The sequence below is a fragment of the Centruroides sculpturatus genome, unplaced genomic scaffold (genome assembly GCF_000671375.1).
Source record: "Centruroides sculpturatus isolate CEXI.00-Female unplaced genomic scaffold, Cexi_2.0 scaffold1817, whole genome shotgun sequence".
NCBI lineage: Eukaryota > Metazoa > Arthropoda > Arachnida > Scorpiones > Buthidae > Centruroides > Centruroides sculpturatus.
In genome coordinates, this window is record NW_019386127.1 from 82,840 (window position 1) to 96,155 (window position 13,316).

Consider the following 13,316-nt stretch of genomic DNA (forward strand, 5'->3'; position numbering starts at 1 on the left):
TTGTGCTGTTGTATTTTATATTTGTTTAACTCATATTTTTAATTATTGTGAAGTTTTATTTCTGAACAGAAAAAATAGAGGAGGAAATTTTTTAATAATTACTTTACTTTATATTTGATGATTTTTTTATTCTGTTAACTTGATGCTGTGGGATCTTTTAAAATTACAGATGTTTTGAAATTATTTACTGATACACTGTTTTTATTACCGTTATTATTATTCTGCTTTTCTATACATTTTCCAAATTGTATTATAATAATTTATTTTTGTCTGACATTACTATTGCTATTAGAATAAGTAAACTTTGAATTATTATTATTATTATTATTATTTTTTTTTAACTCTTCCATAATAAGTATGTTAGATAGTTTGGTCACTTGGACTTTTCAGGAATTGAAAATTTTCAAAGCATTGAATGCCATATGACCTGAAATCTTTAAATTATCAAAGTTTTGCTGATAATACATAATTTTTTTTATCAATTCAGTATCTAAATATGAAGATGAATGCATTCTAGTGTACTTCCATTTTTTGTCATATTACAGGTAGCCCTCGGTTTATGCCGCAGTTTCGTTCCTACAAAAGCTGGCGCAAATCGAATCGTCATAAAATGAACCCATATTTACAGTGAGGTATAGGGTTAGATTTTACATAAGTGAAAAATAAGAAAAATAATTTTATTTATTAATACAATATAATACAAAATATATATATTATATTATAAATTTAATTTTTTTACATGTATTTTATGATAAAATAAAATGAAATATTTTTATTAATTAAAAAATCTTAAGAAAAACAAATGCTATTTCAAAGTTTTGGATCTCTTACATTTTTTGGAAAAAGTATCCATTTGTAATTGTTTAGATTTTTTTTCTTTCATAAATAATTTTGGAATATGGTCAAATGGATGTGATGATGCTCCTTTTTACATTTGCACTTTGCTCCTAATCATTGTCTAACTCACAAAGTTCATCCGTCAAACTTTCCATAGTTGAAAGGATATGCTAACCTGAAATAGAGCTACAGATGAGTGGAGACTGATTGGTTGATTGCCGACCGCTGTAGTGCATATATAAGATCAGTTTGGGCGGAAAAATTGAAGTTGGTTTCGTTTCACTAAGGAGATTATTAGATATTGTCTGGCCAACGAGAAGTAATTTTATTTCACTAACAGTAATTTGTGATCGCTGGAAGTGCTACTCGTTGTAAGGTGTTTTCCTGAATAAACTGATATGGGATACAAACTATTTGCATTCATTAGCGCTCAGGATTAGGATGCCATTTATTGGACTATTAAGTTTAATAACTTGACTCATGGGAACCTAAACATTTAGTATCTGAATATTAATTTAATGCAAGTGTATACCTACCCAATAATATTAAACAAAAAAAATAAAACAAAGATTTTTATTGAATATATTTAACGAATGTACAATGTCGCAGGTCAGTAAATATGTCAACACTGAAACGAAAATCAGTCTGGCATAGGGAAAATCAGGAAATTACACTATAAAACGGCAAATTGTGCAGCGCCGTTATTGTGAATTGGTGTAAATTGAGTCGGCATAAACCGAGGGCTACCTGTATTACATTTCTTATCTTGTAACAATTACAATACAGTATGAAATGCTTATAAAATTTCAGTGTGTCAAAATTTCTCATATTCTTTCTTCATTCAAAGTCAATTGAAGAAGTAAAATATTATACAAAAACTAATGCAAGAACTGAAAAATGAAGAAACTTTAAATTTCTCCTTTTCAGTTCTTGCAGTAGTCTTTGTATGTCTGTTTTTGCTTATTTCAATAGATCTTTTGCAATGTAATATTAGGTGTTTAAGGAATGGCATTCTTCCATTATTTCATATACATCTTTGAAAAATACAATTTTTACTATTATTAGTAAAATTTGAATTAATAATATGTGCTGGAATTGAACAGAATCCTGTTTTTTTTTTTTTTTTTTTACAGTGAACAATTTAGAACCCTAGATATTAACATTGAAATTTGATTTTACATTAAATTTCTTATCAAAGTTTATGAAATTTTATTATAAATTTCAGTGATAATTCAGTTACTTTTAAGTTTTTTTATTTCTTAAACTTAATGAGCTTTGATATAATAATTTACAACAGTTCTTGAACAATAAATTTTCAATGTTTTTAGGTGTCTCTGCATATTTTCACAAGTAATGAAATTCTTGAATTTTCTAGTCCTTGAAAATATGCTAAAAAGTAAAAATATCTACTTATGTCTTAATATATATTCAGTATAATACATTATACAGAATCAAAACTGTTCAGTTGTGGGGACTCAACAAACATTTGCACTATGCCAAGTTTTGTGTAAATAAAAAAATCCAATGGCTCCCAGAATAAATTGTGAAAAATATGAATATTGTAATACTAAATTCTTGTTTTGTATACTTTCAATATTAATAATTTAATTTTTGAATTGAATTTTTAAATTTTAATAATACACAAATTATTTTTTTTTGTTTTTTATTGTTGCAAATAAAAATTTCTATAGAGAGCACAATTATCTTTCTTCAACTTTTTAATGGTTTTAATACTTGTTATGTGGATGTATATATTTTATTTTTACAGTATTTTGTGTAAAACTAATACTTGTGTAATCGTCTGTTGTATCATTCATATTTGTTGAATGTAGTTCAGGTATTAATAGCACACTTCATTAGAATTATGAGGAGGAGCATAGTCAACGGATTTTAGTTCAGGTATGAAACTAAATATACATTGGGTGATTGGTTAACAAACATAATCCATTCCAAGACTTTGCTCGCTATCCGAATTGTTCATTANAAAAATAGTTTATAAGAAAATAAAAATATTAATACTACATATATCTTGATTTCATATTAAATAATTTAAAGTAAATTAATTTATTGTGAAATTTAATTACATTGCATCTGAATATGAGATTTATTCAGATGTAACTAGCAAATAATATATATTATTTTTAAAGGTATTATATAATATATTACTTATAAAAATTTCCCTTTTAAACAATTTATTTTGTTTAAATTTAATTTTTACATAAAATTAATCTTGCTAGCAATTAAGTTTTAACTTTATCACATTCTGACATTTCTGCTTATAAGAAAATATACTTAAAATGTTATTAAAGAATTAATAATACAAGTTTAATTTTCTGCCAATGTCTGTGTTTATTTTTTATTTATTGTACTTTGAAATATAAAGATGATTGTTTCAAGGCATTTCATAGTTTTTCTAGAACATAACCATGAAGATGAACTGAAACAGACTATCTTGTTGGAAGTTCATTTATTGGATTCTCTTACTTCCTCATTGTTCGTTCTAGTCTTTTTCATAGAAATTCAGTTTTATTCAACTTGGTAAAATGCTTTCAAAGCATCAATTCTTTATTTATTGCTCACTTTCCATTCTTTAAATTATTTGAAATTTAACACTACAATAGCTATGGACAAGTAAGAAAGACTGAATTAATGCATCTTTAACAATGGATGAAGTTGAAGGAATAGTAATACAGTGGTACCTCAGTATACGTCTGCTTTAGAATACGTCCAATTCAGAATACGTCCTGTTTGGACGAAACAAATTTTGCTCGGTATACGACTTTTGTTCGGTATATGACATAATTCAATTATATGCGCCATCAATGAACAAGTAGCACTATCGGTGTACTAGACCAGACTAGACGTTCGCGGTGCAATGGTTTATAACTTTGTTTAATTTCTTCTGATTTTAATTCGTAAGTAAAATTTTATTATTTTTATTAATCACGAATCCCAAAAAGGCAAATGAAAAGCGACAGAAAACTAAAAAAATGACTAGAATTACAATGGAACTGATGAAAGAGATTGTTGAGAAATACGAAGGTGGCACACGTGTTCGAGATTTTAACTGTTGTTTACTGTATTCCGAGAATGACGATATCAACAATCGTGAAAAATAAAGACATTATTAAATCTGCTAACATTGCGAAAGGGGTTAAATCAATTTATAAACAGAGATCGAAGACATTAGATTGTGTCGAGAAATTGCTTTTGCTTTGGATAACTGAAAAACAGTACGCTGGCGACAGCGTATCAGAAGAAATTATTTGCGAGAAAACTAAAGGGATACATGCTGATCTCATGAAAAATCAAGCAGGAACTAGCCAGGAAAGTGAGGTGTTTAAAGCCAGCCATTTTTTTTACATGAGAACGGATTAATCATTTTTACATTACATCTTATGGAAAAGGTTGGTTTGGTATACGTCCTATTCGGTATAAGTCCAAACATCGGGAACGGATTAAGGTTGTATACCGAGGTTCCACTGTATTAGTTTTCAGCCTGGTTTACAGGTCAGTGTCGGTAAGGATGGAAGAATATTCCTTTCTAACTAATACTCATTCCACTTTCATCTTGTCTGTGTTTGAAGATGGTTCATTCATTTAGTCAAGAATATTAGTGTTCTTTCAATTTTACTTACTGTTAAAGGTACATTGATTAATTTAGTAAATTAACCAAAGTTGTCAGTTCATCTTTGTTGAAGAAGAATTGGATTTTTTTTATTTCGTTCTAATATTAATGATGAATCAGCTTAGAATATTCAAAAGATTTATTAAAACATGTGCATATAATACAAAAAATGATGTTATGAATGACACCTATAATTAATATATATCTTTTCATAGTGACCAAGTGGCATTCTATTATCCAATTGGAAGTATTGATCAAACAAGCACATAAAAGTTGTCATCTGTATGTGTGTGAATTCCTTATAACTCCTGTAATTTTTGTCTAATCCAGATGAAATTTTGTTTTGTTGTTCTTTGTTACAACAGATAGTATAAACTACTTAATTTGTAGAAATATTAGTAACTATTCTTGAATTTCTTGAAATCTCTTCTCTTAATTCTTCAGTCTCTACTTTCTCATAAAAGGTATTCCATCATGCTTGACGGGGAAATTTCTAGTAAAGATATAAAATATAAAAGTAAATAAATAAAGATTTGATTGCATATTAAGATGTATAAATTAAGAGAGATGCAAATATAAGAAATGACTATACCTATATAAATATAATCACAAAAACAATATTAACTATGTTGGTATTGACCTGACAAGCAGTTGCATTAACTTAGGCATTTGCTTTTTCCATCTTTTAAGTTAATGCAACTGCTTGTCAGGTCCAATACCAACATAGTTAATATTATTTTTGTGATCATACTTATATAGGTATAGTCATTTCTTATATTTGCATCTTTTAATTTATACATCTTAATAGGCAACAAAATCTCTATTTAAAAATTGAAAATTATGACTATAGAAACTAAGTTTGTCTTTCTGTCTATATTTATCCTTTTCATTCCAGTCCAGGAACCACAAAAACAGCCAGCAAATTGAAGAAAAAATCTTTTAAAAATAACAGAAAAATACAATAAAAAAAACTTTTCACACAATTAAAAATGATCTCTACGTTGACCTTTTCTTGTAGGCTATGATGTCTACAAACATTAAAAATTGATAAAAAACTTTTCGACAGCACTCTTATTATATAGTCGCATAAGCTGAGAGTCCTCTGGCGGATTTTTGGGTAGTTTAGAATTATTTGAATAATTGTACATAGAACCCCAGGATTATTTTGACTTATTTCAAAAATTGAAAATCTATTTGTTTACTTTAACATTTTATATCTTTATATTTTCAAATATTTTAAAAAATTTTGAAATTACTTCTGTGCTTTCCAATTTAGAATGTTGTTGACCTGAAGTAGATCTTGTGTAAGATCAAAAATGTTTGTCGAATTTACATTAAATTATTTACTGGATTATCAAGTTTTGACTGGTGTATTCAGCATCCTTTTCTGAAAGATGTAGTCACCCATTTACCTCCTATTTTTAACCTTTTGTTCACGTCTTTGTGGCATTGCACAATTGTTGATTGATTGTAATGCATTCTTTGCACTATTTCATGAGAGGATAAAACCTTCAACGTTCAAAGTAACAATTATGGACTTTTTACATGGTATTAACTGTGTAAAACTTTTCATTTCACTTAACATCATGCAAATGTATTGCACTTTATATTTTTTACAAGTACAAAATGACATTATTGGAAAACGTATTTCATATGATACCATAAACATTAAATTGTCACTATTATTTTTTTAAACAAAGTGCAATTTTATACGAAGGAAAAAAATACTAATTCATATTACTGAAAAGTATGATCTGAGCCAACAACTTACATCATTAAATATGATCTTGAATTTACCCTGCTGTTACACTAAAAAATTTAACTTTATTCAAGTTGTTATTCAATTGGAATTAAAAAGGTTTTCATTTTTTGTTTGAGATAGAAAATATTATATATCTAATTGTTCTGTTCTGAGATTTATTTTCTATTTATGTAGATTTTCATTTTGTAAAAGGATATTTTAGATAAATTTTGCCGTATTTAAATTTATGATAAACTTATTTTCTTTCTCCTATTCTTTGATTTGAATTATTTTTGAAATTTATAACAAACAAGAAAAATTTATGTAAATCTATCTTAATAACTAATGCTTAACTTTAATTAAAGACAGTCTGCCCAAAAAGGGCCATCATTTATTTTTTGTGTTCCAGACTTCACATTCCTGGCGACAGACCTTCCTTTATAGGCTACATGCCTCCAGAATTTAAAAAACAGTCCTTTAAAAACAAAATTAGATCCAATTTAAAAAAATTAAAAAAAAAAGGAACTGGTGTTATACAGACATCTTGCTTTCCATTCTTCCTATGGGGTGTTTCTGCTTTTATCTACTGGAATAAGCGCTGGAAAATGCAGATTTCAGAAACTTCCCCCTGGTGACGATACATTCCAATTTTTTCTTTTGTAAATTTTCATCCAATGGAGATTATTATTTTTAATTAAAATAAATGGTGGCCTTTTTTGGGCAGTCTGTCTTTAATTAATAATAATAATCTCCATTGGACAAAAATTTACAAAAGCTTAAATTTAAGTTTTTAGTNTGCCAATTGATAACTATATAATTATTTGTCATGGTATTTAAAAAATTTCTTTCAAGTGAAATGAATACTGATATAGAAATATTGTAATTAATATTTAATGTTGATAATTCCAGTTTGTAAGTTGAATTTCATACTTAATAGTTTTCTTTTACAACACAAATTCATTTATTAAAATGTAAAAAAATAATTTTGAAAAATGGTGAAAATTAGAGAAATTTATGTATCATTCAATGCTAACAGTAAATTCATTTGACTTATCAGAATTAATTCTAAAAAATAAATGATATATTTGAGTTTTTTTTTAAATAGCCAAAATTTATATAACACAAATTCATTTATTAAAATTCAAAATTTTAATTTTGAAAAATGGTGAAAATTAGAGAAATTTATGTATCATTCAATGCTAACAGTAAATTCATTAGAAGAAATTACATAGTAAAATTAATTTTCTTTTTTCTTTTTAATCCAATTTTCTAATAACANTATGATTTGAAACTTAGGTAGCTTTTTTGATATTTTATAAAATATAAAACTTATGTCTGTTTTTCAAAGTACTATATTTTATGGCATATAAGAAGCAACTTTCATCCAAAAAAGAAGGCTAAAAGAATTACCCTATGTCTTATATGTGAAATTGCGATCTCATATAGACTAATGAATTCCCCAAATAGCCTTCAGTAGGGTTTGGTGTAATCTAACTAGCCAAACTCTTGAATAAAAATGTCGTTGTTTAATTAAACATATTATTACTAATTAATAAAATGGTCTGGACAACAATAATATATAAAAATACCTCATGCATGTATTTAATGTGTTTTTCCCCCCATATTATTGTCATTCTGGCCATTTTATTAATTGATATATATTTATAATTATGCTGAAACCCTGGAATTTTTTAAATGTTTTGCATGTTGAGATGGATGAGTAGCTGCTAATAAATGGTTGACTTGGTTGTAAAGACAGTTATGTTCCTGATGTATTTTAAAAAAGGACAAAATGTGAAGAAATTTATTGTCTCTTTTAATTTTAGTTATTTAAAACAGAGTTATTGTAAATATTAGTTGGGTAATGATTATTAATTTATCATTCATCACGTGCATCCAACTTTTTAAAATTAAGCAGTAACCTTTTTCTAACACTTACACATGTTGTCATATTACTATGTATTTATGTCATACTTTGTCATAATTATTTCATTATGTGGGATGGCTTAAATACATTAAATGTTTGCTTCTTATAAATACTGAAATGGAATGTATTATATTCCCGTGCATCTTATGTAATAAAATATAATGTGTGTTTATACATATATATGTATACAGTATATACATTATATTTTATGACATAAGATGGAAATACATAACAATGAACATCATATGCCAGTTCATAGAAAACAATTCTATTCTTGCAAGATGAAACCTTACTCAGGCAAGAATGTACTTAGGAGTTCTTTGATTTTTATCACTTTTATAGGTTTTTTGTATGTCTATCATTCTTAGGGTTACCATAATAGTTGAAAGCAAAATACAGACAGAATAGCGTTGAAAGTACTGTGAGGCAAAATAAAGGGAATTTGTTTATATTTTTCAATCTAGTAAATGTGGGCATATAATATAAAGTTTCAATTTACACTTTCCTTTTGGATACAGAATGCAATTTTAAGTATAAGATAACTATTTTACTACATAGACAACAAGTATTAGCAAATTAAAAAAAAAACATTATAATACATGTGTGAGCAAGAGCTGTTATATTTGCTTATATAATACATTATATATTTTTTTGCAAATATAAGTTTTATAGGTAAAATATAAAATGCAATAGGGATTGTTTAATTATCAAAGATATAAAATATCAAAATAACAATATTTTTTACTGTAATTTGCCACACAAAAAAGTGTTATTTCCGACATAAATTTACTTATAAAAATAATGAAACTATTCAAATTTAAAAAGTACTTTATTTTTCAGGTCCTGCTACTTTGCGTTTGTTGTCCAATAACAATAACAACAATCTGATACCTATTCCAATGTCTGTACAAGTACCACCAGGTCATGTTGTCCAACAGGTTATAGACGAAAATGGAACTCTCTTGCATGTAATTATGCCTCCTCAAGCTTCTGTCGCAGTTCCTTTACCAACAACTTTTGATGTAAGTGAATTTATTATCATAACAACTTAATATTTATGATGAATTTTTGTATTTTAAAAAATCACAATTTTTTTTGTTTAAAATACTTTTATTTATAGTGAAGTTTTTTAATAATATGATGAACTTATTGTATTGGATTTGAATCAGTTTGTCAGTTTAACATTTTGGATTGAAATTATACTTATCCTTGGTACTTTATATTGTGATGTGTTGTACATAATACCTATACATCATAATAGATGTACAGTATATATATTAATGTTATATGGTAAAAGAAAAATGAAAACCCATATAAACTGGAATTGCATGGTACTGAATTATTTTTTCTGTTTTATCAGGTTTTCATTTTGAAGAGATTTTTGTATTTTTTTTTTTTTTTTATCTTTAAATATCACCAGAATGTCGTCATTAAATATCATACAGTTATACTTTTTCTTGTAGTAAAATCACTTTTACTTGCATTAAAAAATTTATTAATAGATTTAATTCAAATTAATTAAAAGTGATTCCAATTAAAGATGGGAGTATGTGAATGCAAGAATTGGAAACTTTCTATTGCAAAACATTCTCATTGTTCCCATGGATTTGTTTGGTATTCAAATGCTTCTTGGATGTAATGTTTGAGCTCACACAACAGCAAACAAGACAATTTGAATATTAAAAACTAGTGCCTTGCTCTGCTATTGGAAATTCTAATCACATTACAGTAATAAAGAAACAAAGTTATTCTATGATTTGGCTTCTTGAGGAATTTTAATACTTTAATCAATCATTTATTTCAATCTCTGCAATTATCAATATGTCAATCAACTTGTTTTTAAATACTTGGTACTAGTTAGTTACCAATTAATCCATTCAAGACAAATTAGTAGTAGTATTTGTTATCAATGAGTATAATTCATTACTTGTTCTGGAGAACTTGATTCTCGGAAACTCATTTCATTCTTGAAAGTTCCTGATTTTTAAAAGTATTTGATTCTTCCTTGGTTAATTCTAACAGAGTAATACAGTAGAGTGTCAATTATCTGAATGTCGATCAACCGAAAATGTTCCAGTTGGACTGTGTCGTGCTGAATTGAACATTTTTGATACCAGATTAACTTCCAAAACATTATTTTGTACAAACAAAATAAATATATCGAAAAATATAAAAACAAAAAAAATTAAGAAATAATTTTTAACGATACATTATATGATTATTATTATAAAAATTTTCATTAGGCTTAACATTGATGAAAATTCAACAGGAAGCGACATGCAACAGAGAAAAATTTAAATATGAGATATATTAATATACTATCATTGGGATATAATAATATACTATATTAATAATATATTTTTTTGTACGTAATTGGTTATCTGAAAAATCAATTTTCCGAACGATCCCAGTCCCCAATTGATTCAGATAATCGACACTCTACTGTATTAACAAATACTTTAGTCCATATGTTTCCTTATTACATGGCTTTTGTTATACTGACAAGATGTTTGAAATTGTTCTGGAAATACAGTTTGTCATGTTCTGTAACAACTGCTTTATCTGGTGGCAATTTACTTGTCTACAAGTGAAATCTTAACCTGGATATTGTGCAAAATTAAATTCTTTGTACTCAGAATGCTCATCCATTTTTGTGTTTGACAGGTTTCCAACTTACAGTAAAATTTAATATACAAAATCATTTCATTCTGAAGAATTTTTTGCATTTAGGCAAGTTGCTGTTTTTATTTAGATTCAATTTTAGACAGGTTTTACTGTATTTTGATATGTATGATGATGATGATATATCGTTAATATAAGTATATATTGACAATTATCTTCAAATTCTGTATAACTTGAAACCACTTAAACAAGAAATGAGACACTTATGAATTATGTATTAAGGCAACTGGAAATTTATATTTTTGTAGAAACATTTAAAATTTTTTTTGTTTAAAATAGAATAGTTGAAACTTTTTAACATGGAATGAATCATAAATCACAATTGAATATTTTGAAAATTCAAGGTGTTTGAATTTCCAAAATACAGTATCCAGTTAGGTTAAAAAAAAATTTTTTTAAATCCAAAATTACTGATGAAAATTTGTACAAATGCCTCTTATTTTAATGTTTTAGTTTATAACTTTGCTTTAATAAATATTAAGGCAAATGTATGGGCACAATTAGCAGATTTAATTTGGAGTTTATAAATTAACTTTGTGTGTGTATATAAACATTTTGTTTTGTAAACATTTTTTATGTAGAATTAAAAAGTATAGAGAGTAATTAAAATTTAAACTATAAAAATTTGTTTAATTTAAGGACTAATTAAGTTATGATATTTAAATAAATAAAATGTTTTTTTAACAGAATCATAGGGCAACTTCAAATACTAATCATACAGGAGGCACAAGTCCATTTATTGCTTATCCTCATCCTCAATTGCAACCTCATCCTGCTCATTGTCAATTTCATGCTCCTATTCACAATTCACATCCACATCTACATTTGATATCAGAATGTGTGCATTGTGGAATGCCATCTCATTCGCACCAATGTAACACACATTCCTCTAATCCAGGTGAGTTAGTTCTAATATAGCTAAATCTTTTTGCATAAAACGTCTTGTCTTTTTCTTTCTTTGCAATATATTGAGTAAAACAAATATATTTGTAATATAAAATGTGATTGATTGATTATAAGAAAATGTTCCTAGGAAGGAAGAATGGAATTTGTATATTTTGATTTATTTGAGTTTGCTTTTTTAAAATGTGCCAGTAATTAATGGTTTGTATTTATTTACAATATTTCTGATGCTTATAGAAGCATTTTTTTACATTTCAAATTTTTTTAAATATGACTTTATTGTAGATTAAAAATAAGAGAAAACACACACAACACTGTTTAACTTATTAAAAAACTTACACATTTATAAATCCAGCAACAAATTTAATAAAAATTAAGAATGTTTTCAACCAAATTCACTGATCTTCCTCAGTTACAGAACATAATGGAATAAAAGAACATAAATACAAATTTAAAAGATTGTAAATATAAATTCAAAAGTACAAGCATTTGAATTTAAGGACATTACATTAAAAATAGTAAAATACATTGTTGGATTTTTAAAGGTGTAAGTTTTTTATGAACTATTTACCTTCAGTTATTAAAATAATTATGTAATTACCGCAAAACCAGCAATAATTCACTTCAAAACGAATGTTTTCTACCGTCTTCAATGGTCATCATCAGGTTCGATTCCAAGAGTTCGAAAAATTGAACATTGTGCGCATAACTTCAATGTTCAATTGGACATGTGCATAACTTCGATGTTCAATTTTTCGAACTCTTGGAATTGAACCTGATGATGACTGTTGAGGATGGTAGAAAACATTCATTTTGAAGTGAATTATTGCTGGTTTTTCAGTAATTACATAGTTATTTTATTAATTTTTACACCAGTAGTGTTGGTATGATAGATGATTCCTCCAGTTATTTTTGAATTTCACTGTTTAACTTATGTTTTTTTCCAAATATCAATGAGAATTTGTTGAAAATATTTTTAAATCAAATAACCTGGATAGCAAATGTATATATAAATTTTTAAACTTTTTATTTTAATGTGACATGTTAAAATTTTAAAAAAAAGTTTTAAAAATTCTTAAATTTAATTGTTTATGCTTAAGGTAAATTCAGAGTAAGATACAGCAGTCAATATTTTTAATAAAATATGATTGATGTATATTACTTCTGATTATGATATGAGTCAATATTTTTAATAAAATATTTATTGACTCATATATCATAAGCATTAACAATTAAATTTAATCTGTTACAGATTCAATGAAGCAGTGTGATTGTTGTTTAATATTATTATACAGTAGAACCTCGATTATCCGGACCTCTATTATCCGGATTTTCGATTATCTGGATTGTTCAATAAACAAATATTTTACGAATTTGCTGATTTGCACTTGGCGAATTACGATACTGTTTATGTACGTGATGGAATGCATAACTTTTTTTGTTTCAACAACGTCTCACCCGACACAGTGGTTGTAAACTCTTAAATATATTTTACGTAGTAATAAAAATATAACTTGACATACGTATTTATAAATAATTTATATTCAAATTACATCATTTCTATGACCAAGGGCGGCGTAAGGCATGGACGACGTGGG

General features: G+C 26.5%; 1 protein-coding gene across 1 annotated transcript in view; it reads left to right on the forward strand.

Annotated features, from left to right (window-relative positions):
- Window positions 1-13,316, forward strand: part of LOC111613730 — a 61,265-nt gene that overhangs the window by 33,156 nt on the left and 14,793 nt on the right. Inside the window, exons 2-3 of the mRNA XM_023355071.1 lie at window positions 8,974-9,155; window positions 11,503-11,714. Coding sequence (XP_023210839.1) covers window positions 8,974-9,155; window positions 11,503-11,714 — 394 coding nt within the window. The remainder of the gene's footprint in view (window positions 1-8,973; window positions 9,156-11,502; window positions 11,715-13,316) is intronic.